Source organism: Buteo buteo, chromosome 2 (assembly GCF_964188355.1).
Source record: "Buteo buteo chromosome 2, bButBut1.hap1.1, whole genome shotgun sequence".
Lineage (NCBI taxonomy): Eukaryota > Metazoa > Chordata > Aves > Accipitriformes > Accipitridae > Buteo > Buteo buteo.
The window spans coordinates 29218281-29245118 of record NC_134172.1 but is presented as its reverse complement, the minus strand read 5'-3'; the positions used below and the strand labels follow the sequence as shown (position 1 = coordinate 29245118).

Here is a 26838-nt window from a genome sequence, read left to right as displayed (position 1 = left end):
AAAAGGCAGACTCCATCATCAATGTTTTATATAGCATTCAGCACAATGATTAGGGTATAGCTTGCACTAATACAGCATGCTTATAGTATGATGTATGAACGTGATAATGTTAAAACAGACCATTTTAAAGAAATGTAGAGCTGCTGAAACACTGCATTAGCTACTTAGTTTAGGTGAAGACTTCTAAATAATGCTGTGAATTTAAAGCATGATAGTGTATCATGCTGCCTTTGTATAATAGTTGTTTTGACTGCCTTATCTCTAAATCAAATCCCTACAATTTCAAACAGATCTATCCTCATAGGATTCCAATTGCGACAGATTTGCATTTTAAGAAAGATTTTCAAACTATTAAAAGTAAAGAAGCCTGAAATGCAAAATAAAGGTGACAAATTTTAAACATGAAACCAGTATTTACATTTGCGCTGAAACACAAGTGTACCTAAAGGGGGCATACCTACAAAGCATTCTTCCAACCTTCACTGTCACGCTATGGCACTACACTACTCTCTCAAGTAGCCTGAGTTTTGAAAATTTCTCCAGAAGCTCTGTTCATTGATACATATTACATGCAAAAAACTATCAGGAATTTGTTAAATATATAAGTAGTTAAGTGTGTTCTAAAAAAAAAATTTTAAAACTAGTTAGAGACCACGCAAAGACAAACTGGCAAGACAATGTCTGAAGATGAGGAAATAAGGACTAAGCATACCTTTGCAAACTTTACATTTAAAAGTCTTGCTGCAAAAAAACCAAGAAAACACAAGCCCAAAACACAACCAGAGAATGAACTACGGTCTGTATCTTATTCGACACCCAGAGGAAAGGCAACAGCAATCCCATCATTAATAACTCACATAATTGCATTACAACTGAACGGAAACAAACACCACCAAAAGTTACTACATTTATATTTTTCCATGGTAATCTTGGAAGTGGACTGCAGGACACTGTCAAACCCTAAAGCCAGGAGAAGGAAAGTTCAAGATGCAGTCTCGTAAGTCCCTACTACTCTTCAGTATTTCTTTGAATTACAGGAAACAAACTACTTCTCAACTGCATAAACCAATCCAAGTTAACACTAATTTAATGCCAATCCTATTCCATTGTTGTCTGCGTTCCTTCCATCTACTTTGAGATGGCATGCACAGATGTGTGAACCCACCTAGTGAAGTGATTCACTGAGTTAAACATCAAGAAAGCTAAAATGTACCCTCAAAAAGTCATAAATACATGGGTTTCCCCGTTATAGGCAGAGTTGGCATAATATAATGGGCAGAAACAACCACAGGAGAGCCATAAGGAACAGGGCTGCAGCAGCGCTGAGGTCTGTTCAATAACAGTTTCAGCTCTCATCCTTTTATGATATATCCTTAGATCATAAAAAATAAAGGAGACAGAATCTGTAAGCATAAAATTTGAAGGAACTTCTACAAATTAGCATTTGACAAATTGTCTTGTACAGTAACGTACTTAAAGATGACAGGATACCGTGGAGAGCAGCGTTGAACTGGACCACAACAGTGGTGGCTCAGATCAGCTTAAATTGTTTTCTAAATATTAAAACTGTGCTCAGGATTCCTTTCTTAATTTTGCTTTTTCTCACCTCATTGTAAGTCTGTCTTCTTGCTACTCTAGGGAGCTACTACAGAACTTTCACTTCTCCCTAAACTTTCATTACCAATGGGATTCTGATGCTACTATCATGAATATCCTTCTCCAGTCCTAAGACTTTCTCCGGATGGAAACCTCATGCTCCAGCTTTCTCACAGAAGCCAAAAAGAAAAAAAAAGAAAAATCCAGCAAGTACCATCTGATACCTGAAGCACTTCAACAGCTCCTGAAGCTAGCCAACAGACTTCAGCATTCAGAAAGGCTTCATCAATATTCAGAAATTTCTAAAATTACAGACTGAACAAGTAAAGTTAGGAACACAGCACTTAAGCAGCATGACATTACTTGAAAAAGTTAGCTCGAAATTACAAAAGCAAGACGTATGCTCATAGGAAGGCAAAATACCTCATGTGTTATTTAAAATATGCCACAGGTTTTAACACCATGTATATAATGGCTATTGCTACACATCTCTAATTACAAATGATGTTACGCAAAATGACACAAGGGTCTACCTGAATACTACAGCTGGTGAAATTTGGCATGATCTTACCTCCCAGCAGAAATCAACTAAAATAAACTGCATGAAATCATGAAATTATGGTTCTGCATGCTGCATTGAGAGCCAAAAGAATTCTAGTTATACCACCTAGACTGACTGAAAAAAGGTTTCCATTTCTCTGCCAGCAAAATGTAATTTAGTAAGAGACTAACACATGACAGCTCTTTTGAAAAGGACATAGGGCTCAAATAAAACCATCTGCTACAGCTCTAAAATGAAAAGATTGCCTTCCTGTCCAACACAGAGGCAGCTAACCTGCACATGTTCACAGTCCATTTTAGCTTAAATAATGCTTTCTGCCATGCGTGCAGTGAGGAAAATCACCTGCAGCAGAGGAGCAGGATTGACAGCTAGCATTGGTACCATTATAAAAACTCCTTCTGCTAAATCTACCAGAGCTCATCTGTCAGCATCTTTTCTTCCCATCTCTTTTTCAGCAATTAGCAGATGCAGTTCAAATTTGGCCAAAACTTTTCCGCTCACATCCTTATGTGGATATATCCAGCTTAAAAAGACTAAAATTATCCTAAGAACTTCTCAGATGACACAGATTCCTCTCGAGTGAAAAACATGAAATAAAAATAAAATTAATTCTTCCCTAAAACTAGGAGTATTAATATTGTCATCTCATTATCGATGTCAGCTAACTGTGACTTTCATGCCAAAATGCTAGACAACATTCTTGCAGCAGTATCTTGATTTTTTGTTGAAAGTTCACCTACTAACTTAAGCTATTTAGCCGAGACAGCCAAGTCATGACACCATGAAATATCAGTACTAAATTCCACAATAAAGTTTCATGAAATGTTGCTTCTCTTCAGTTCAGTTACTAGCACTCTGCAGAACCTTCTGGTTCACCTTCAGAGCTACTAGTGAAATGAGTCCCAAGCTTAGGTCTTACCCATTCCTAAAGAATTTCAGATTTTACCATGGAAATGAATAACTTCAAAAGAATTTTTTCCAAAAATACTAAAGACTCTTGGAAGTACTCACTTTGGTCTGCTTAAGACTATTCTCAAGAGCCCCAAAGTCAGAGTTCAAGTAGTCTGCCTCAAAGGAGATGCAGAGACTAGATATCACATTACAAAGGAGTATCAGGTATTTCTAAGATATTCCTACTATAGATGACAACAAATTTACAACAATCTACAAACCCAACGATTCAGAAGTGCCTGTGTGAATGAAGTACATGGGAACGCAGCATGAGAAATCATCAGCTAGAAATGGAAAGCTGAGTATTAAGGAATGCTGACCCACAGCGACCAAGAATGATGGGCCAACACTTAGGTCATGGTTACCACAGCAGCAGCTGCCCCACACAGGTCTACTCAAAAATCCCCTCTTCTGTTACACCTTCTACAAGCATGAAAAGGGATACCTCTACTCTTGCTTGCTTCAAACAATGATTCCTGGAGTACTACAAAAGTAGACTTTCAGATACAAGAGGAGGCACAGTCTCTGAAGAGTCTGGTCAAGGGGTTTTTTTGCCTTTTTGTTTGTTTTTTTAAGCGAGTATATAGTCATACTGTACTGATTCCTGAATGTATATTTGACTGGTCTTTCCTGCTCCAATTATGTAGGCAGATGGACAAATCAGTGCATGTTTATTTGCAGAATTTGTCTCTATGACTTTGTGAGGAAAAAGATTGAATAATGGGGATTTAGAGGCCACTCCAAAAAATATTTCCATCTTCATTCTCAGGAAGGCTTTTCTCTTGTAACTGGAGCCAAAATCTCTTAAGAAAAAGATTAATGAGGGATCTGGGGTCCCTAGAAGTTTTACTCCACAAGATAGATCTACTGGCTCAAAAGACATTTCCCAGTTGCCAGTGACTGATGGACTTTTGTTTCTGACCCAATCTGCAAACCAGTGGAATGACTGCATTAACGGTTCAGAGTGGTGCAGAACAACAAAGAGCATACTGTTTGACACATACTGTTCATAGAAAGTAACAGAAAATAGGATTTTAAATAGCAACTTAAAACTCACAACACCATAATATGTAATTAAGCAGAAAAGATATGAAGTTATTGCACTCTTTCTTCTATAATTTCAAATTAAACAAACTTAATCTCTTTAGTAGCTTAAAACACAGCAACATACTAGCTTTTTCAAACACTTAAAATGCAGTACAGTGTTTTGCTACCAAAAAGATATTTCTAAGAGGACATAGTAAGACACAGTCATTTTAAGTTACCTTTTCATACATCTCTAAAAATGCTGTATGTTCAGCTCCATAAAATGTCTGTCTTCATTATGTGCACCACACTGGTTTTGATTCAGTTGTACCAACTTCAGAAATTATTTCCAAGTTTCTATTTTTAGAAAGCAAGACAGAGGATGACTAAAAATGAAGGGGGATGACATTCTGAAGTAACTGTTCCAAACAGATCAACACAATCCACCCTAATTTCTTTTCATTATCCGTAATGTCAAACCAACAAAAGGCACAGAACAGCACTATAATCTAACCAAGGCTCCAACAACCAAACTGAACAAGCAGAAAGCAGTCCACTTCATGAGATCTGAGATCTTTTCAGAGATCCAGGTCCATGAATGATGTGCTTTCTACATCCAAGATTCTTCAGGGGAGGAAGAAAGAAAAAAAGAACGGAAAAAAAAAAAAAAAAAGAGGGGAGCCAGTCTTCCACATAGGTCATTTTACAGTTTGGTAGTCAGGGCAAATTCGGTTTTGTACCTGATGAGGCTTAGGAGAATTCAAACTGAACTGCATGAAACAACAGTTCTATCAATACAAGAGGTAGCCTATACTGGGAAAACAAAAGAAACAAAACCAGCTTGATCTTTCTAAGGAAAATTGTAGACAAAGACCCACAGTACAGGTTTTGGGAATCAACTACACTGAGTTATCTTTTATAGCCATGACAAAGCCACCTAGAAAGGGAAGTGGTCTTCTGATTAGTCACTGAATCCAACAGGTAGATCAAGGCATTTCCTTCCATCAGGGGGGTTTTATACATGACTCTTCAAGGGCATACAGCTCTACTTGCCTAACTGCACAAGAAGGTGCAGTGCTCAGAGCTAGGCTATACATACCCAGAGGAAGAGGGACAGACGGATTAATCTGATTAGGCATATGAATTTCATTGGACCTACAGTTGACTCTCAAAATCTTGAGTTGCCTATGCATGTATGTTGAAACACAGTCTCTGCCTCATGTCCCTATTCCACCCAACTACAGGTCAAGTAAAATGTGACTGCGCATATCTTTCAGAAGTCAGACTTTGTTCACAGCAAAACTCCCGTTTTAAATCAACATTATTGTCAGAGATCAAGATAGAAAGAATGCTCTCATCTCAGTCAGAAAAGTAAACAAACTATAAGGAAGAAAGTTTCAGGTCTCTAAAACTAAGTTATTCTAACAAAGATTACTGCTGGCATGTATAGGACCTGTATACAAAAGATGAAGCATTTAATAACACAAAAGCCTGCTTTGTTCAACAGATGTAACCTACACATTTGTACTCTAACAGGACACCAGGTAGGTAAAACACTAATTGCAAACCTTTTCGATTTTTAAGCATTTCACATTTTTAAAAGGTATTTTTCTTTGTAAGGTTATTACTTCAAACTTAAACACTACACAAATACCTAAACTTAGTATCATTTAATAAAGTACCTAAAAAATGTTCCTACTGTTAGAAGTTAAAACAAAACTGATTTGAGATCAGAAGCTAAGTACTTGGGAAAAAGAGCACACTGAAACACACAACCAACCCTTAACTGTTGTGCACTTCTGCAGGTACAGAGAATTTTCTTCATTTTAGTTTATTTAGATCTGTTGAATGATAAATTTATCCAATATTGAGAAATGAACTGGGAACCAAAAAGAACACTAAAGCTGTTTGGTTTTTTTTCTTCCAGTGTATTAATAATTAAAATCTGGAAGGAAATTATAAACATGTAGTTAATTCAGTAACTACAGATAATACCACCTTTGTTGAATAAACTTGATGACTCTGAAGGGATTTTTTTTGTTGTTATAATGATAATACTTAAAATTTAACAAAATGCTGTAGAAAAGTAAGGGTTTTGTACACCTTTAATTCCACTTTCCATCAAAATGCAGCTGTACATAACTGTGAATAAAAAAAAATTAAAAAATCAGAAGGCATGATTCACCATTTTCACAATCAAAATACACTAAGAACTGTAATCAATGCACGGTAGGCTATACAATGCTGTCATAATGATCACCAATGATTAGAGAGAAAAAGCATTCTCCTAGCCAGAGCTAATTATACTAAACAAGAATAATTTTTTTTTCTGAAAAAAAATACTGAAAAATAGAAATGTAAAACAAGATTAAAACAGATTGCTTAAATCAGGCTGCCCAACTTTGCTGATTAAAAAAATTATCTTTTCATTATCACTTAAGTCATGGAAACAAAGGACTAGAAACAACTTCCTACATCAGCAGCCCAGTTCTCAACAAAACACACATAATCACTTAAAAAGAGATTACAAACTCAGTCTTACAGCACCTGCGTATTTTGCCCCCATGACTCCTACTGGAAAAATGATCCAGAAGGTTTTTTTTTTTTCCCCTGATGGTTTCAGGCCGCCTTATAGTTTTCCACATAAACGTTTACATTGTCAAACCAATCTACCCATTCACATCCTAGCACTAACTTCCAGTTCTTCCTTCGCACCTCTCCATCCCTTTCACCGCACACGTGGATTCAGGGAAAGCAATTGTGGTTTTTATTCAGAGTAGATTTTTTATCATCACATGGTTAAACTCCTAACCTAGTAGTCCGTCTCTGAGTCTGTTCCAATTTGATTTTACCCTTCTTAAATTGCAGAGCACCAGAACCGTGTGCAGTATCCCAGATGATGTCTCAGCAGGCCCCTGTGCAGCAGGTTGCTCATTTGTGCAAGACCTGACCTGTGCCCAGTACTTTTTCAGACTCTTCATGTTGGCAGTTTAGAGATCCCACCATCACCTAACTACACCCTCCAGCATTTTCAAATTATATGCTCCCCCTTAGAGGAAAACATATTCTGCTCAAGTACAGCCTCACATACATAAATCAAGATTTTTTACTTTTGAATCTCACTTTTAAAAATTATTACTTCAATTTCCAGGGTCCTTCAACTCTTCTTGCATAATCTTCCTGCGTACTAATTAAACCTCTCAAAATTCATCAACAGTTTCATTACCATAATTTTAAAATTTGCCTAAGCAGATAAGATCTACTTCCTAGAAAATCAGTTCTCTTATCAAAACCACCAGGTTAGCATGACACAATTTGGAAAGCTCATTTTGCACTTTAACATTTCTCCTTGCTTTCCACCACCCCTTAGAATTTCTTCTGAAGTTTCACATATAGCTGAAGTTAGACCAACATATCTCTGTACTTTAGAGCCGGACTCAACATTTTTCACATTCTGTAAACATCAGCATCGTATCTGCTAAACTTGGGTATCTGTTCTCAGATGGTGTCACCTCCTATTCAAAAGATTGCCTTAGAAAGTTGAAGGTAAACATGAACTTCTTGAATCCTGCAATGGAGATCACTGAATTGACTTTATTAAAATATGGAAGCTGTATGTATCAGTGTCTTGGTAATTCCTAATTCCAAATTACCCTCTCCCTTAAAATTTCATTTTTTTATATCTTCCTGGGTTAAAAATCACTGTCCTTATTGAGAGTTGACTACTTATACTTTGTCCTGGTGAGCTCAAAGCATTGAATATCTGTGCTATTTCCTCTGAGATTTTTGCCACTGTTCCTTGGAGTTGATTTTGAAACCATACATTCCAGCAAATCAGTCTCAGATCACCCTTAATCTCTTTTTTCTTGGTACCAAATGGCTGCAACTACTTTTTCCTTATTTTTCTATTTGCATGTTTCTATCGTCTGTCTCCAAGCATGAAAAGTCCGAGTCCGTTCGTGTTTTAACAATTCTCAGCCAAGATTCACTTTTTGATTGATAATAGGACATTCTTTTCTCGGTTCCTCCTCCTGTTTCTTGCAGGCTCTCTGCTTATTCCTAGCAGCCTTTTTGAGGTAAGTTTCCATGCAATCAGATCACATCCTTGAGTTTTTCTGACATTTGAAAGATTCCAATTGTGTTAACATTTTTCATTAAAAGGGATTCTCTCTGTATTCAAGTCAGAGCAATCCTGTTTAGCCAAATTTTCACACGACTTCCTTCTGAAATCTGAAATTTTACTCCAGATTTATGAACTTTAGACCATACCTCCATGTAGGATTTTTTTTTTTTTTGCTGTATATGCATGTAAATTTGCATGATTAAAAAAGGCATAGCTGTAGAAAACAGGTAACATTTATTGTATACACAGTGCCAGCATACCCATTTCTTCTGCTTCTCAGAGATTTTGAGTTGTCAGACTTGGTAATTCCTATTCTCCAGGCTGCCAAACTGAGTTTCTACTGTAATTCTTCCAATCTAAAGTTCTCCCTGCATCCTCCAACTTCATATTAAAGGTTACACACACCACTAAAAAATCATGAGACTCCAATCATCTTAATAGGCTAGTGCCTTCTTTGGAAGAAATTAAGGTAGATGTACACAACGGTTTCACAAAATTAGTATTTTAAACAATATATAGACTGCCCACTTCAATACATGACTTTGAAAGCATGAGTGTTTCTACAGTAATGCCCAAAAGTTATTTGGATCTTTCAGCGTGGACCACCTCTGAAGTTGACTATGTGTCTCTGGTCACTTCCTTGTACAGACGTTTCTCAAATACAGGTTACCTTTAAACGAGCATGAGTTAATTATATTTTTGCCCGTGAGAAATTTTTCTCTTCCAGATTAGGACTTTTTCTTGTTCCCCTTGAAAAGAACATCAAGCATTTCAAATTTATTTTATGGTTTCTTTGTAGGGGAAGAAAACATTGCAAAGATGATTATTCAGGGCAAGGTATCAGGTACAACAAAGGAGCCACAAAAAGTGAAATATGAGAGAAAGCAAAGTATGAGAGAAAGGATGTGTAAGGGTATTCCACTATCAACTGCCACAATTAAGCAAACACAGCTATCAGTTAAGAATGAAAATTTTAAGACCTTGAACATAAATTTACTTCTGCGAAGACAGCTTCTCCTTTAACCTGGCAGCTTCCCAACTACTGTGTAAACCTAAGTTTTATTCTGCATTCTTCAGCAGTTAGCTGATATTTTTAGAGCCATACTGTTCAAAGTCTGTTCCAGGACACTCAGCATAAATCTGGGTTTAATTTTTAGTGAGCAAGCCAACTCTCCATTACTTTGAAAAACAGAAAGTTAAGATAGCACGTATAACAGAAAGATTTTGAATAATATATGACATACTGGATATGGAGGTGTAACACCTAACTGCATAGAGTCAACACTGCAAAGCCACTTGGGTTTTGCAATGTACTTTCCAAGGCACCAGACTCCAGAAAGACTAATTAGCTGACATGTGGCGCTGAATTTAAGCTGACTCCATGTGTGAGAACTGCACTCACCAGACCCTTCCAGAGCATAGACCGCATCACACTGACACCTGCTATAATCATCAGCATCTTCTAGTCCTACTGCGCTAGTGAGCTCTGCCGTGACGTGCAGAAGGAGCGGTAGTGAGACCACGTTAAACACCAACAGAGACCCACAGGTCCTGTAGAGCCACTCACTGCCTCCTCCACGCTGTGCGTCTCAGTGGCCTGAGTTCTGGAAACACAGTGCAAAATTTTCAAGGTTTATCCAGCACCATTTCTGATCCAGCATGGGTACAGCGCTTCATCTAATGAAAGCAACTGTACTGCTATCCCTGGAAGCTGTATGTTCACAAACCTGCGTGTTTATATCTGCGCTTAGGTAATCCGCTCCCTAATAGCCAATGGCTGACTGCATGTCATACTTTGAAGAAGTGGTCTTTGTATTTACAGGTTAATTTCTGCAGACTAGGATTAACAGAATTAGCTAGTGATTGAGGATTGAATAACCAGAATTTGTTTCCTGGTAAAAACACAATATTTCCAAATCACAGTTTGATTTCCAAATGCTGACAGATGTCAACAAATTATTAGAGTCTTGATTTATTTTTTTTTTTAGTACTGCAGCTTAAGCACCTATATTAAAATGTATAGGTTTTTTCTAACCACGAAGCCTTTTTTTAAAATGTAGATATACAGGTAATCCAGCTAGCCAACATTCAGGAAGCATTTCTATCAGAACTCCAGAATAGGCACTGTACACCAAAACACCAGAGATTAAAAGGCACACAGTAGAACAATACCCATTCTGCCATACATTTAATTGGTTCACAACCGAGTGGTTACTGTTACAGAAAACACTCCCAAAAGACAGATTTATACTTACTAAAACAATATTAAAATTCATATAGCTACAGAAATGAGTTTCAAGTTTGTAGTATGAATGCCAGTGATCTTGCAATGATCAGTCAAGCCAGTTAGATATGAGTGTTAATTCCTGAAATTCAGAATTGTGTCTACAACTTATCTCCTTACTTAATGCCTGGTGGTGAGAGTGTAGGAAAGGAGGATGAAGCTAACCTTGTTCAAACAGGTGACTTGCACTGTTCAAAGGAATGGAACACTTAAATTATTATTCCAGTTTAGACTATCTCAAGGCAGAGTGAGAAGAAAATATTCTACAGTGGATTTTAAATTATTCACAAACCATGATGAACTGCCATCGTTCTGGTTTTAGTAACCACTCTTATGAGCAAAATACGAGACACATTCTTCCTAAAGAGGAAACAAAATGTGTAGTTTGAATAAAACTAGTTTCAGGTTGTGCAAAACAAGTAGCACATAAGAACCAGGTTAATCACTCATTTGTATTTGATTCAGAGAACAATATCCACTGCAAACAGCTACTCCTCAATTTAACACTAGCAGCAGTGAAAGTTAAATCCTTATAAACACCAACATCTCTGTAATTGTTTATTGTTAGGGCACATGCAACACTGAATAAAAAAGTCTAACCAATACAGTACCTTGCATTAAGGTTTCAAAACCCAAGCTCGTACCATTTCATGACCTCCTGGGAAGTATACGTTGTCTCCAAAGCAGCAATATCTAATATGGAAAGCTAATTAAGAGATCTACTCTACCACTACAAAAAATGAAAACTCTCCATCAAAACTATCTTCCATTGACCCAACATCAACTGGTTAGGTTAATCCCTATTTACAGGTTGTATGTGCAGAAAACAGTTATCGCTTGAGTGTAGACACCCACATCTTCTGCGTTTTGTTTTGGGGGTTTTTTTGCCCCCCTGTCAGAGAACGCTAATCTGTTTTTAAAAGGATGATAGTCAATGGTTTGGTAGGATACAGCAGCAGCAGCTACTAAGCAGTGCAGATACCAAAGGAGCAGGGAAGGTGCACGAGAGAAATGAAGAGGACCAGAGCAGAGGCAGTGTTACAAGGCCAGAGAGAGCAGGCTGAGGGCACTCCCCAGCACGGCCCCACTTGGCCTTGCTGGGTTTGCTTCCCAAAGGTAAGACTTCCAGTAGCTACATGCCCTCTTCTGTCTTACTAACAGCAAAAGACATAGTCTGAGCAGCAGCATCACCAGACAGCCCAAGGGGACCACGTAAGGGAACAGCTCTGGTCCTAAGTCCATATCCACACAGCTGAGACAGCAGGAAAGGGTTCCTGAGAGAGTGTGTATTTCAGTTTCAACCCTGGGTGAGTGTCTCTATTGATGAGATCCTACCTTCAGAAAAATAGGAGTTGGAGAGACTGACTCACCATTCAAAAGGATTGATATTACACACTGTATCATGATACTCTGCGTGGTAACCATACTGCAGAAGTCTCAACTGTGATCCCCTTCAGTACCCATCGGCTATTTTCAAGCTCTAGGATTTAATTTCCAATTCAAAAACAGTCATAAAACAAATTAGTGTTGGTGAACTTCAGAGTCAAATTTTTGAGAAGTAGTAAATACACACTCGAAATGTAAGAATTACATTAAGTACAAACACCCATTTTCCTTCACTCTAACCTCCAATTCTTTTAATTTTGCAATCGCTTACACCCTAAAAATGGTGACACAAAGGAAAAGGGGATAATCACAGGCTGACAAGTTGCTGTGGATGTATCCCTTCTAACGATGAGATGTAAATATTATTTTACTTGCCTGAAAATGCCTTAAACCATTGTTTAGACTCTACAGGTTTACATGGGAGGCAGCATTGAAAGAGAAAGAACTCAATGCATTTAAATATTAACATTAAAGCAAGATGATGATCATTAACACAGTTAACTATTTCAAGTCTTGAGCAAAGTCTTCCAATTATGTATCTTTACTACAGGGTCCTTTTCTTCATCAGCAGCTTTCTAAAAAAATGCTAGTCAATGTTTAAAACCTACTATATTAACAACTTTTCCTGAAGTATGCTAAATCCACTGAGAGCTAAGTATTGTGTCAAGTGTTGGCAACGTTTTTCTCTACTGAAGATATTGACAACTGATTTATACAGGAACTTTCATTTTTCATGGCAGGGGCGGGGGGGGAAACAAACTATTACCTTCTTCAGATGAAGATAATTACTCAACTGATGAAGTCCCATTAAAAAAAGTATTTCAAATATTCACTTAAACTGAAACATTGAGGAGCATAGACTTTATTTCCAATAGGTTATGCATTGTTACAACTAATGCTTTCAAGTCCAGGTTGAACTGAAATTTCAGAATGCCTGCATCAGTTCTCTTTTTTTCCATGATGATATGTAGAGTAGTAGCATAAACACCATTTTTAAAATCACTAGCTTTCCACTGTGAATTTTAGCAATATAGCAAAGCTCAACAACTCATTATGTGTCAGTCTATACATGGCAAACACTGACTTTTTTGTAGGATTCTAAGATATATTCCATTTATCTACCCTCCCTGCATTTTAAGATAGATTTTAAGAACTGCCGTTCACCCCACACCATGGGAAAGAAAAGGACAAAACGCAGGAATCATGAATTTCAGAAAACAAATTCCCATATTAGCCACTGGTTTACTATGCATGGATGCTGGCAAGTAAATTCAGTTTGGCCATATGTAACACACTAATACTTGCTTACGTCCAAAGACTAAGAATTAAAGGTCAGGTAGTGATTTAAAATAGATATATACATATACTTTGCAAGCTAATTTTTCCACGGGCCAGGGGGGTGCTTTCTTAATAGCTAATGCCTTGCTACAATACCATTCAAGTCAATGGAAAAAATACCTTTCTATTTTTCTTTCCTGCAGTTGTTTTAACACCCAAAAGAAGCTTAATTAATTTGTCTTATGAAACATATTTATTAAGGGCATCTAATATACTATTCTCATTTAAAGTGATGTTAAAACATGTAACTAAAAAGCCTCCGAGTTCAAGGCAACTGGTTCAAATTTAGCCAGTGTCTTTTTATTTCACCATATTATATTCCAATGAAAGCTATTTTGGGAAGAGAGAGGGACAAAGCTGGAGCAAAACTGTTTTGGCCATACAATTATGGGAATACTGCTATTATTCAGGCATCAGGAAATAGGAAGCGTCACAAAAATTACTTCCTTACCTACATTTGTTAGAAATAAAGGAAAGATCTTCTTGATCTCTGGTATAAATGCTTGTGATGCCAAAATATTGGATGGCTTGAATCCAGGATATTAAAACAGTCCCTGCCTTTTGAAGTCTGAATTTTGTTTTTTTAAATACTGATATCCCTTACAAGTCTAGAGATCAGCAATATTGTCCATCTTACTCCACTCCTCACTCCACTAGCCTTTTATCTGCTAGCATAACAACGGATATACGTACTTATTACTCAGAACTGGGTTATGCAGTTGTTTTGCATCTTTTTTAATTCCCTTCTCTTACTAATGTTGGCAACGCTTCAGGAGTTATTTGGGGAAGTAAAAGATATTGGGAGCCCTTAACAATTTATTACAATATTTTTCAGATGTCCTTAAAACTAACCTTTACCTCCAAAATTTGATACAAAAAAAGGTTTGTACTATAAACAATACAAGTGAAAGTTAGAAAAACATGAAGCATATTATACGGTACCACCAGAGTTAACACTAAACAAAGCATTTGAGGAAAGCAATATTGAGCTTGAATCGTATACAAGTCATTTACACCCTCCATTTATACATGTGAAAAAACAAACTAAACAGGAAACCCACTCTCATATTTGTACAAGCTACTTTACATAATAACAGAAACTACTGATTTTATCCAGGCAAGGTGAGGAAGAAAACAACTTGCTTTTTTTACTGTAAAACATAAGCGTTCACAAGCAAGTAATACATTTTGTTTGACTCATCCAAGGGTTTTGGGGGGATTATTATTGGAATGTCCTTTGTCATGAACCACGCAGCTTCATATTCTGTTGACGTTGCGTTTATGCGATCAGAGATGCATCAGATATATTCCCCCTAAGAAAACCATGTCTTGCTACATTCAACCAGGCACTTTTTACATTGCCAGCTCTCCAAAACATGAATACAGACTATAAAAACGTATCTACTAGTAAGGAATAAACATGTTTAAAAATAGAGGAAAGGAGTAGACTCACACATTGCGGGCTTATCCTACGATATCAGAAGTTTTTTCCCCTCTTTCTTCCTTTTTTAGCACCTTGAAATTAGTACATAGCATCCATGACTTCTCATCCATTCATTATCAATACTAACCAAATACAAATACTGGCATCAATTCTTTCCTACCAACTACAAATCCCCAAATTTGCTTAAAGAAAATAACAAATTCTTAAAGTTTCAGTTCTAAACACACAGGGTTTTGCTGCAGAACAAAAACATTTACAGCATCCTAGAAAGAAGGGAGAGAAAAGATGATGATGCTTTCATTCATGTAGTAGTGATGTCAACGCCTGCAATGGTAGTTGCTCTGACCTGTAGAGGCTCAAAGCTGGAGTGTTTTCACAAAAATCTCCTTTATAAAAAGAACCTGTGGCAAATCACTAAAATATCCACAACAAAATGGCTTAGTAGCATAGCCAATTCAAGGAATCTATACTGGAAAATGCTGAAAGGAGGTGGGGAAGGGGCTGGTGTCTTAAGAAGAGAAAAACATCTATCCATCAGAATCATAAGCAGTCTCCAGCACGAGCATATTCGCGAAACAATCCAAGTCAGACTGCAGAGCCAAAGACAAACAGACCTCCTGCACTGGTGAGAAAAACAACAGGATTATACCTAGAGCCTAAGCTCACATTTTACAGCAGTGGGAAATGGTTTTGAAAAACTGACAAAAAAACTTAATCAAGTCACTTCCCCAAGACCTGCATACTGATAACAACTATAAATAGCTGGAGTAGCACATTGTTTAACAAGCTGCAGCAAGATGGTCTCTGTTTGAAAACAGAACATTTTTATCCCCCCCCCCCCCCCCAAGTCCTCCATTATTACTGCAGCAGTCCTCCAGTTCAGCAATCAATTTTCTATATCTATACTATCACTGTATAGACTACAAACATCGTTTTTAGTATCCATACATCATGTACTAAGATGCTGAGAACAAGCAGGGAAACAAAGACAAAATCCTGCCCCACAGCATGCAACTATATTCCAAATAGTGTAAAAACAGCTCTAGGTTGCGGGGCTTTTTTTGGTAACCTTTTTTCATTTGCAAGACTGAAGAAATAGGGTATCTTATTACCCTCGCCTGCTAGAAAATGGTGCCTGTATTTCGGTAAAATAAAGCTGTTGACGTGTGCAATTGTGGTCATTATTAGGGCGATCACGTTGTTTTCATTCATTCATTCAGGATTTGCTAGAGGATGTCAGCTTCTGCAGCAGCAGCTGGCTTGACCCGGAGGAGGGGGAACAAATTCCTTGCAGCGCATACAGATTACAGGGTGCATTTCTGGACGGACCATTTATGATTTTATACATTGCACTCATTAAACTGAACCAAGCCATGTATGCTGCTAACGTGGTTCACCATGAGGCAAGCTCAAACAAGTTTAATGATGGAAAAGTCATTCAGTACTAATTTATTACGGTTAAAATAGCCCACAGATGAAGACGACTGAAACCACTTTCTAAAATTAAAATTTCCCCTCCAACAAAAAATTCATACATAGTAACGAAATACTTCACTGCTTTGCAGTGTTTTTCCTTGCTTGCAGGTAACTGCCCACATTCCTCCCTCTTCAATACACCTTAAGCGTAGACCTTTATACACTGCACCACTACAATGTTTTGCTCCGGGTTCACATAATTAATTTACAATATTCAGCAGCAGCAGCATCACTATTCATATGCACCCTTTTTTTTTTTGTTGTTTTGCCTAGTTTCCCATTAGCATTTCCCAACGGTTAAAGAAAGAGGAAAAAAGGAAATTACATTTAGTGTATCATACAGTGGGAAAAATAGGATCCTTAAAATTGTAGATAGAGCTTGAATTAAGCAAAACCACTGAAGCTCAGCTCCATTTTCAAGCATGCAAAAACTTCTGCATAAATAAATGATCTTTTTGAGAAATAAATTATGAAGTATCTCTGTTCAGATTACGACACAACCAATTTGGTCATCTGCATAAGCACAAATACTGTATAGGGTAAATTAACTCCATGTGTAACTGGCAGTGACATTTTGCTCATTTGCAAAATGCTGCCCGTGTCCTAGGACCATTCTGATGACAGAGATTTGCCGAAGTTACAAATACTACAGATCGTAAGGTTTTACTACACATTAAAACTGAAAAGGGGGGGGGGGGGGAGAAGGTAACAGATTCCGCTGCTACAAAACACGTTGGCAAACAACACAGACCACAATTTGCCACAGAAATGAAACACGGCAAGACTTAAGGAAGAGAACAAGTGAGGGGTATTGAACCACATAAAACGTTCCCAGAAAGAGATGATGTGTGATACCTGATAGCTACAGCAGGATAACATAAAAAGTGCATTTAGTCTGATTCATTCAACTGCTAAGTGATGGGGGAAGGGGGGAGGAGGTAAGATGGCCACTGCCACTTTAACACGTTCAATAATTTAACAGACAACCTGACGCAGGTTAAGTTGGACTTGCTGGGAATCAATTTTACATTTTAAACTTTACAGGCCTATTTTGGCTACACTGGGGTTGTTTCGTTTTGTTTTTTGTTGTTGGGTTTTTTTCTTACAGTCTCAAGGATTCAGTACTGAATCTCACAAGGAGACCGTGTTATTTGTTTTTAAGCATCTCAATATGGGAATTTCCTTTTTGTTTTGGAGTCTATGCTTGAAAACATTACATATTTTAAGCTAAGATGTTATGAAAATGCAAGTCTTTAAGAAAGCAAACTCTGCAGAGAGGAAGAACGTTTGAAGCTTGGTTTTAACACACACTTACGAACTGGCTTGTGATACCCTAGATATACATCTAACCCATTAAGAACCCGTACTAAATAACTACACCTGTAGACGGGGAAGAGGGTTAATTTCAGACTCGCTCCCCTATTGCACACCTCCACTTCCAGAGCCCGTGCGCCAGGGCAGGAAGGAGCAGGAGCACTGTCGTCGGAGCCCCCGGCTGCTCCCCTCCGCAGAGGAGAGGGACCGGGCCGGGCCGGGGGAAGCCGCCGCCGGCGGCCCCCCGAGGGCGGCGGGGCTTGCCTCCGCTCCGCCGGGGAGGCACTTCCTCCCGAGGCCGGCGCTGGCAGGCGGCGCGGGGGGAGGACGGGGCTGTTTTCCCCAGCTGGCTCTCCACCTCGCCCGAGGAGGAGAAGCACGGCATTTAAGGGCTCGCCCCCCTCCCCGGGGGTGGGGGGGCGGCGGGCCGAGGTGCTTCCCGCCTGGCAGGGCAAACCCGGGCACGGCACCTGCCCCGCTGCCGCGGGGCGGGGGGGGGTCAGGGCTCGCCCTCGCCCCCCCCACCCGCTCTCTAAGACTCCGGCGGGGCTGCTCGGGCCGGGCCGGCACTCCCCCGGGCTCCCACCCCCGCTGGCCCGGGGGGAGGGCAGGGCAGGGCGCACCCCCTACAGCCGGGAGCTGAGGCCGGGGGTGCCCGCAGGCAGGGCGGCCCCAGCCCGGCCAGCACCCCCGGGGGGCAGGGAAGCGGGGCGCCGGCTTTGTCCCGGTGCTTTACCTCTGTACACCGGGGAGCTGGGGCTCCGTCTCTCAGGTGAGCTGCTCCTCCTGCTGCCGCCGCCGCCGCTCTCCGGCGAGCGCCGCTGCCTGCCCTTCACCCTGCCCGGCTCCGCCGCGCCGCCTCCCGCCGCCAACGGCGGCGTCGCGCTGGGCGGCGGCGGCGGGCTGCCTCCGCCGCGACCCCCGCCGCCGCCCCCCGGCCCGGTATTGCTGCCCACCGAGGCGGAGGGGGACCGGGTCGGGCTGTGCTGGTTGCCCCGCAGGAGCTGGTACGGGACGGTCGCTCGGATGGGCTGCAGCAGCCGGCTGGTGCCCGCCGCGCCTCCCCCGGCGCCGTTCCCGGGGCCCCCGGCCGTGCCGCCGCCGCCGGCAGTGGGGGACCCGGCGGCGCCGCGCCTCATCCTCTGCGGCGGGGGCTGGTGGTGGGACGGGGGGGTCTGCGAGGAGCTGGACGAGGAGGACATGGCGGGGATGCGCGGGACCCGGCGGGTCACTCGCTCCGGCGGCTGCGGGGGGCCCGAGCTCGGCTCCCGGCACCCCGCATGCACCGGCCTCGGGGGGGCGGGGGTGGGAGGGGAGGAGGAGGAGGAGGAGGAGGGAGGGGGAGGAAGGAGGGAGGGGGCGGGGCGGGACAAGCGCTTCACGGCCCGAGGGAGTCTCCGCGCCGCCTGCCCGGCTGCCCCCGGCGCTTCCTATCGGCGACGGCGGCTGCTCCCACGCCAGGCTCTGGCCATCGCTGCCCGCCCCAGCGTCGTGGGCACCGGGGGCGCTGCCGAGCCCCGCGGCCGCTCACATCGTACGGCGCTGCCGGCTCAGGGCGGTCGGCGGCGGGGCGCGACGGGGGCGCGCGCAGCCGGAGGGGGTAGGGCGGGGAGGGGGGAAGGCGCTCGCAGCCAGCTCCTGCCTCTGCCGCTGCCCCCGCCGGCGCCCGGGAGCCGCGGCCAGCACCATCCGCTCCCCGCGCCGCCCTGCCTCCGAATGGCAACGCGCAGCCCCGACGCCCGGCCGCGACGGGCAGGGGCGGCAGCCGGGCGCAACCATTGGGCGCCGCCGCCGCGCCAGCCCGGGCTCCCATTGCCCGCAGGCGCCGTCGCTCTCGGCTCTCGACCAATGAGAGGGCGGCGGCGGAGGGCGGGGCGGCGCGGCGCGGGGCGGGGGGGGCGGGCCGAGGGAAGTGGGATGTGGCAGCCGCGGGAGGGGCGGGGAAGCGGTCCGGCGCCCGCGCGTGCTGCCCGCCGGGGGCGGCGCGGGCCCTTCGGGGCGGCGAGGGCGGGCGCGGCTGCGGCAGCGGCCGCCTCCGCCGGCACGTGGCCCGGGCGCCGCCGGTCGGCGGCCGCCCTGCCGTCGGGGCGGCGGGGGGGCCCGGGGGGCGAGAGGAGCCGTGCCGCGGCCCGGCCCCCGGCGTTCCCAGCCGCCGGAGGCGGGCCGGCCCGGCGCCGCTGCGCTCGTCGGGCTTTTCCCTCAGGGGAGCGGCCGGGTTCTCCCCGCAAAGCCTGCCTTCGCCCGGGCCGCCCAGCGCGGGGGTGCGCCAGCGGCCGGTAAAGATGGCCTCCGCCGCCCGGGGGGGGGCTCCGGGAGACGCTGCGGTGGGCTGCGCGAGCCTGCGGGGCCGAGTAAATTGGGAGTACTGGGCTGCGTTGGGAATCGGTGGAGAGAGAGGGCAGCAGCCCCCCGGGGCGGGGGCGGGTGGCTGCTCGGTGAGGTACCGAGGTAGGCTCTTGGGTTTAAAGTTGGCTTTGGGAGGTGCCGACTTAATACTAAGTAAAGAGAGCAGGCCCTCGGAACCAAGTCTGGCAGCAGCCCTAATCCCAGAAGACTCTTCGTCTCCCCGCTGCCTCCACTGCCGTGCAGGGAGGGCTCAGAAACAGCCAGGACTACCTGCAGCGAAGTTTGTTCATGCCCGTTGTATGTGACCGCCAGGCCTTCACAATGAGTTTTTCTGTTGCTGAAAGATCAAGATGTTCTTCAGTTTCATCACTTCGTACAAGTGTATATGGGATTTATATGAATATTTTCCTAACGTACATCCAAAGATACTTCTCAAGAGAATGTCAAGAGGAAAATAAAAAGTTTTACAGTGGTATTAAGGAAAGTGCTTTTGTTCAAGGAGAAAGAGCTCCCACTAGATGAATTGATAACATGAGACAATGGGACAGAAGGAAAATTAACATGAGTAGCTTAATAGCTAAGAAAATAAATGGCTATAAGATCAGAAAGATAAGTTGAGCTGAGTCCATCAAGAGAGCAGTGTTTATGTTGGATCTGACGCAAATGGGATGCTAACGGAGGTGAAGGAAAAATTCAGTGAGTCTTGCTTCATGGAGGAAGCCAGCTCGGTGTGATGGCCTCTCAGATTCAAAGCACAGGCTTTAAGAGAACAAAAAGGACATAGACTATAGGTAGAAGTAGAATGGTTGGTGTTTAACAAGCTGTATTCTACTATATAAGATACTGCCTTCCAGTCAATCAGTAATCAAGCAAAAGTGTCACAGAATTAAGTATATCCCTTGTACTCTTTTTGATTATATGATAAACATTCATAATTGTCTTGTAGCACACTTCAAGTTACTACACTTACTCCCTAGTTCCCAAGCTGTCTATACCTATTCTTATGGTTGGACTCGATGATCTTAAAAGTCTTTTCCAACCTAAATGATTCTATGATTCTATGATTTATCCCTTGGTAGCCCAGGAACCAGTCAATAGTCCCAATGAGAAACTGTATTCTAGGAAAATGCATCTATTCATGGGCTGTTAATGAGACTTTGTTTGCACTAGCACCATGTGATGCAGTCACCGTGGTTATGTTACAGAAAGGGTTGGAATAATACACCACACATCCACATGAACGTGTGCTTGGTCAACAAAGCCACTCATATAAATTAATTCTTTAAAAAAAACAGCAACCATGTATTTTTCCATTAGTCCAGTCTTTTTTTTTTTTTTTCTGCTAGCATGAGCCAAATTTGTTTGTATAACTGTGGTGTAGAGACTTTTTCCTCCAAGGATTTTGCACTGTGCTTAATCACAGCTTATGAAGTCTAGCTAGTTTATTTTTTCTGCTTCACTGCACTGGGATCAAAATGGCTGGAAAGCATTCACCTGTAGAAGTAGTCTGCCACACTAATACCAGTAGTGTTTTAAACAGTAAGCGCATTTTCCTATATCTGTAACTTTGTCAGATAACATCGCTGGTACAGTAATGTCTTACGGACCAAAATCATTCGGTGTCAGCTGAGAGAGAAGGTGCATCTTTGACTAGGATGATAGCTTATAAATTGCAGGTATTGCCAGTGTTCAGGGTTACATCAGATTAAAATAAGGTGAACTAGTATAACTCTTGAATTTAGCTGTTGGACACTATTCTACAATTCCTGCAAATACTTCCATCATGTTCTTCCCCATCAAAACAAGTGAGATTCTTGAATCGGAAAAACAGATGCATAAAGACAAGGTAAACATGACACAAAGAAAATCTCACAAGTCCCAACACAAAAACAACCTCCCCCAAACCATAGGACACGGCGGTGTAAAATATCAGTAGCAAGTCTTCCTTTCCAAACAAATTGAGGACAATGCCGCAACCTTACAGACCGAACTGAACCGACACATCGCCTGCATAGCCTTCTAAGCAAGCAAAGAAGAAAAGACCCACTGGAGCTGCTTCCAGTCACACTGTTACCAGACACATCAACAGCTGTACAGGGGACACTTTGCTCCCCAAAAGTTATTTCCATCTTCATCCCTTTGTTAACTACAATTAGCATACATAGTATAACACCACCATGCCATGTGCCCAAGAAACAGTGATTTTGGGAGTTGAAGAAAGTATTCTTCCTTATTTTAAAGTGGTATGCCAACTCCTGAATTTTTCATTATGTTTTTGGTCTAGGTTTCAGAGTACTTCCCTCAGGGAATACCATTGCTCTCTAATATTCAGAAGATCTAACAGGGAAAGTGAAGCAAAAACTGAGCTCCTATCAGAATCTTTGTATCTTTCAAAAACCCATGTTTGCATTAAATACCTTGAGACGACTTTTCAAAAGCCACATAAGAGGCATTTCTTGCTTCTCGTTTCCATTTTAAGAAACTACCTTGTCAGATGACATGTGCTTAAGGGAGTGTACACTGGAGGTAACGGGTATTCCTGAAACTTAAATCCTTTCGGGAGACACGGGCATCCTTAGTGCAGCTTCTGGGAGAGGCATCCTGAAAGCAGTGGAAATTATACGTCCCAGCAAGAGCGTGGGAGCAAGGGAGTGAACTCAAGGAGTGGGGCAGTGACACGCAAGTGTGTAGCAAAGCTACGCACATCTCTTCTACCATTATCAATTACTAATGGGTTCATCTCTCGAGGGCAGAAGCAGGTTTACTTGAGTGCCATGAGCCACGGAAACCGAGGTTTAAGCAGTCATTAGACACTGTGCAATCCTAATCCTTATTTTGTTCCTACTTGAAGGTTTTAGAGAGGAAAAACTCTTCAAATCTGGACATCTCTCTCGTTCCTAGGCACTTACCTGGGCGTAAGGCCATCGATACTCGGCTCCCAGTGTATCTACCTGCTTCTTTCATTACTTTTATGTCTCTCTTATCTCCCTCTGTCTATGTTTTCTTTGCTGCCCTTTGCCCACTCCACTTAGAATCAAGTCCTTCGTGACTGTCTCCGAGGTTTTCAGACAGCTCCTAACACAAAATAGTAATGAGAAAGAGCACATTTATCTTCACATATCTTCAGATCCATTCCCTGTATTTCACTTATTTGTAATGAATATACAGTTGGGAATATTACATTTGGGAAGAGAGAAATAACAAGATGAACTACTTACATCCCAGTAATATTCTGGAAGAGACAAGAAAGCATTAGCTGTGGCTGAAGACTGGAACAACCCCAAACAACCCAAGGTGCAGCTCTCAAATGATAAAACTGGGTCTAAAATAACCTTGCCACTGCGCACTTGCAGCATCCCTAGGCAGGAATGGGAGCACCACCTGTAGTTAGGGCTCCCGTGTGAAGTGCTGCTTTCTGGTGCTGAGTAACACTGCTGAAGCAGGAGTGGCAAATTTTCCTAGAAAATATCTGTCTCAAGTTGTGGAGGTGTAGGTTTAGTTTTTGGCCTGTTTTGCCTTTAAAAAAAGTTCTAGCTAGAACAAGCCAGTCATGGGAAAAACAAAATATATGGAATTATTTTTACTACAATTTTTTTTGACAGCTGAACGCTGCCTTCATCAGCCATGCTCCATCTTCTCAGCTCCCAAGTGTTCAATGGCACAGATATGATCTCCTCAGATCAGCTGAGCTCTCTCTGTCCACAGGCTTCTTGGGACTTAACCTTGCAATTGTGCCATTGAATTCTTCAGGGCTGCTGATACAGAGTCATTATCCCCACTGCTGGTTTTGTTGACACTCTCCAGGGAAGAGGTTGGAGTTGAGAAGTCTGGGTGAAATGCAGAGGAGCGAGAAATGGGACAAGACATTTAAAAAAAATATATAAAAATGAAGGAAAGTATTTGGGAATGGGGTAGGAGGGCCCTGATTCAGGCACATGGAGTAAGGGAGAGCAGGAGCCAAAATGGGGCAGGTGGAGGCAGGAAAAACCTCTGTCTCCCCATTTAGTGCCACTTACAGCACTTCCAACTCAAGATGACTTTCAAGTCTCTACATGCTCAAGTTGTCTTTCAACAACAAAAGGAAACCCACTACTGAGGACCTACCGTCACGTTGCTGATCATCCAATTTAGGGCCAAACACGTGGTCAAGTGTTAGATTTCCTTTCCTCATGTCTTTGTTTTCCTGGAGATGGGGAAAAGGCATTAAGTAAAGTAAAGGAATGTTGGACCTATGGAGTCAAACAGTATTTATACTAGGTCAAATTAGTATTTGTGAATACTCACAAACTGGAAAATTTCAGAATTAATTTTAGCATCAAATTTCAGCAAAAAGCTATTATAGGGCTGCCTTTTCAGTCAAATGGTGTTTGTTGCTGTATTTCATTCAGTGCACAGGATTGTCCCTATGAGTAAGGACTGCATAATGAACAAGCCAGGAAGCTACAGAATAAGAATCGTAAGATTTCCTCTTAAGAAAATTTAATACCATTGTGGATAATTGTCTTTTTTCCCTGTCTGCCAGAAGCTTTTTTGTGATACTGAATAACTCACTTAAACCAGAACCTGCCATTAACCATTACTTTTGTTATAACAAAATCTTATCTCATCTGGAATCAGACCTGCTGCTACATCCTCTCCTCTTCTTCAGGAAAATAGGCCAGCCGCTTGCGACTTTTGAATTATGTATTCCTTAGGCATTTGGTTTAACATAAAGGCAAACATTCAACTCAGAGCTAAAATCACCGATCCTTCTTCTTTCCAGGCTCCTCATTCAGTCTGAAGTTTTTCTTTCTATCCATTGGTACAGGTAATTCCATTCAACACTTTCCTTTAGCTAACAAGTCAACCATGTCAGACCGTACCCTGTGAGAAGCTGACTTTTCCCCAGCCAGCAACCCTGCCCTGCGTTACTGTTCCGAGTTTGGTCACTTGGCTCAATCACTGTCTCCATCCGCTCTCCCCACTTCATCATCTGGGAAAAAAAATCTGATTGGCACAGCTGGGACTAAGGCCGAGTCCTTCCACAGGAGTAGCTGAGGGCTTTTGCAGGTTTGTTTTCCCTTCATTCCATTTCCAGGCAATCGGTATGAAGACACTTGTGGCCAAGTTTGTGTGGTTGCTGAACACCAAAGTGAAGCTGATTGAAACAGTGTAGAAGTATTCTGATAACCTGATGTGTCAAATGCAATGGACGCTTTTAGCGGGTTTTACTTTCATTTCTCTTGCCAGTGTCTTATCTGTAAAATATCAACAATAATAGCTAAATAATGCAACACTTCATGTTGCATGGACATAATGAAAATAATTCTTCCTGTTTGTAAAACACCTTCAGGCTACATCATAGAACCATCTGTGAGGAAACAAATTATCTTTTCAGAGTCGCTTAGGTACTCTACGTTAAGTATGTACAGCAACAGTAACTTGAATGGAAAAGGTAGAAACAGTAAGCAAATACCAGTAGCAATTTGAATATATTTATATTGTTATATTTATTACTAATCATACCAAATATAATAAATGAAAGGAAAGGCAACATTTCATGTGAGCAGTTACCTTGCTAAGGATATTAGGAAAGCACAGATGTGCTGTATAGTACTTTGATTAATATGGCATTTTACTGTTTAAATGAGCAGCATCCCCTTAACAGGAGAGATTTGAAGCCATTATGATCCATTAAAACAGTTATAAGTGTCTGATAGTAGAGTCCCTGGCATCTTTCCATTAGGATTTCTTGATTTGGTCTATATCTGGTTTTTTGTTGTTCTTTTTTGAACTGCATTAACTGTGAAAGCCCCTACCACACCAGTGCCCTAGCTGTTTGTTTTGTGCTGGTGTTAATAAGGGTACATTTTGACAATACTGATTTAAAAGGCAAATCTGAGGGTTTGGGAACTCCAACCTTGATTTCGGAGAGTCCTTCTCTGGAATTCTTCTACCTCTCTGTTTATCCTACTTTACTTTTTCTCACAAATAAAGCCTTGTTCACCACCATCTTTCTTCTTAGGCACAACAAACAGCACCGAACTTTATTTGGAGCTTGTCACCACTATTCCTTTACCAGCCAAATGGGATGCTGTTGAGTGACACAGTGGACTCCACAACCACTACTGGGAAGTAAACATGCTGTCTCTACATCTTCAAAGCAGGAGAACATTCTCTTGTTAAATAGGTTTTGCAGCCTGGTAAGAAGAAGAATAAAATGTATTAGAGAGCCACTTTGTTTAAAGAATTTTAGGGTTTGCTACTCCTTAAGTGACATACACTTAATAAGGATGTTCCATTTTGAGAGCTTCTGTGCATACAACAGGTTATGGGGCCAGAGCAGACTCACAGCACTAAGGTGAAATGCTGGAAATAATTATTATTATTTCCAGGCAGGTAATATATTCGCCAGTAGAACAAATATTTACTTGTAAATGTGGTTTGTTGGTGTGACAGCTATAAAACAGGCTTTAACAGTTTGCCTAATGCTAATTTACATACAATAAAAGTGCATTTACATAACACTAAGGAACAAACCTGTAAAAACAAGGAAGCCTGCAGTTAGCTTAAAAGTGTACCGTTTAGGTGGCACGGTATTTAAGTGAAATATATGATGCATTTCTGTTTTAACTGCATGTTTCATTGGGTTTGTGAGTTCATGTCACGGCCTTAATTGCATTTAAAAGCAGGTTTGGGGATGTGAATTTCCTTTGTAGCTTTTACATCCCAAACTAAAATAGAATGCAAAACTTAGGCATCATTAAAAGAGAGACAAAGGAAAGGGAACTGCTGGTAGGTCTCAGCAGCTGGGATAATCTCCCACAGGGAGAGGTGGAAACCTTATTCCATGAGTCATTTAATACCGAATAAACAAAGCACTGGAGAATAAATTGTAAGGCATGATTTTTTTTGTTGTTGTTCATTGACAGAGGGAGGGCTACCTGACTTAATGGAGCTTTTCTGTATTAGTAGAAAGCATGGACAATGTTACAGATCTACTTTTCCTTTAT

At 41.9% G+C, this 26838-nt stretch overlaps 1 protein-coding gene across 5 annotated transcripts in view; it reads right to left on the bottom strand.

Annotated features, from left to right (window-relative positions):
- The window catches only part of GLCCI1 (glucocorticoid induced 1), a 57910-nt gene extending 38555 nt beyond the window's left edge, over positions 1-19355 (bottom strand). For 3 of the 5 annotated variants that reach the window (XR_012653374.1, XM_075049850.1, XM_075049857.1), the window contains exon 1: positions 18237-19355. Coding sequence is in view for 4 of the 5 variants with exons in the window: in XM_075049850.1 (XP_074905951.1) it covers positions 18237-18702 (466 nt within the window). In the remaining variant the exon portion in view is untranslated. The remainder of the gene's footprint in view (positions 1-18236) is intronic. The other 2 variants (XM_075049834.1, XM_075049841.1) reach the window with 2 other exon arrangements.
- Between the last annotated feature and the right edge of the window lie 7483 nt (positions 19356-26838).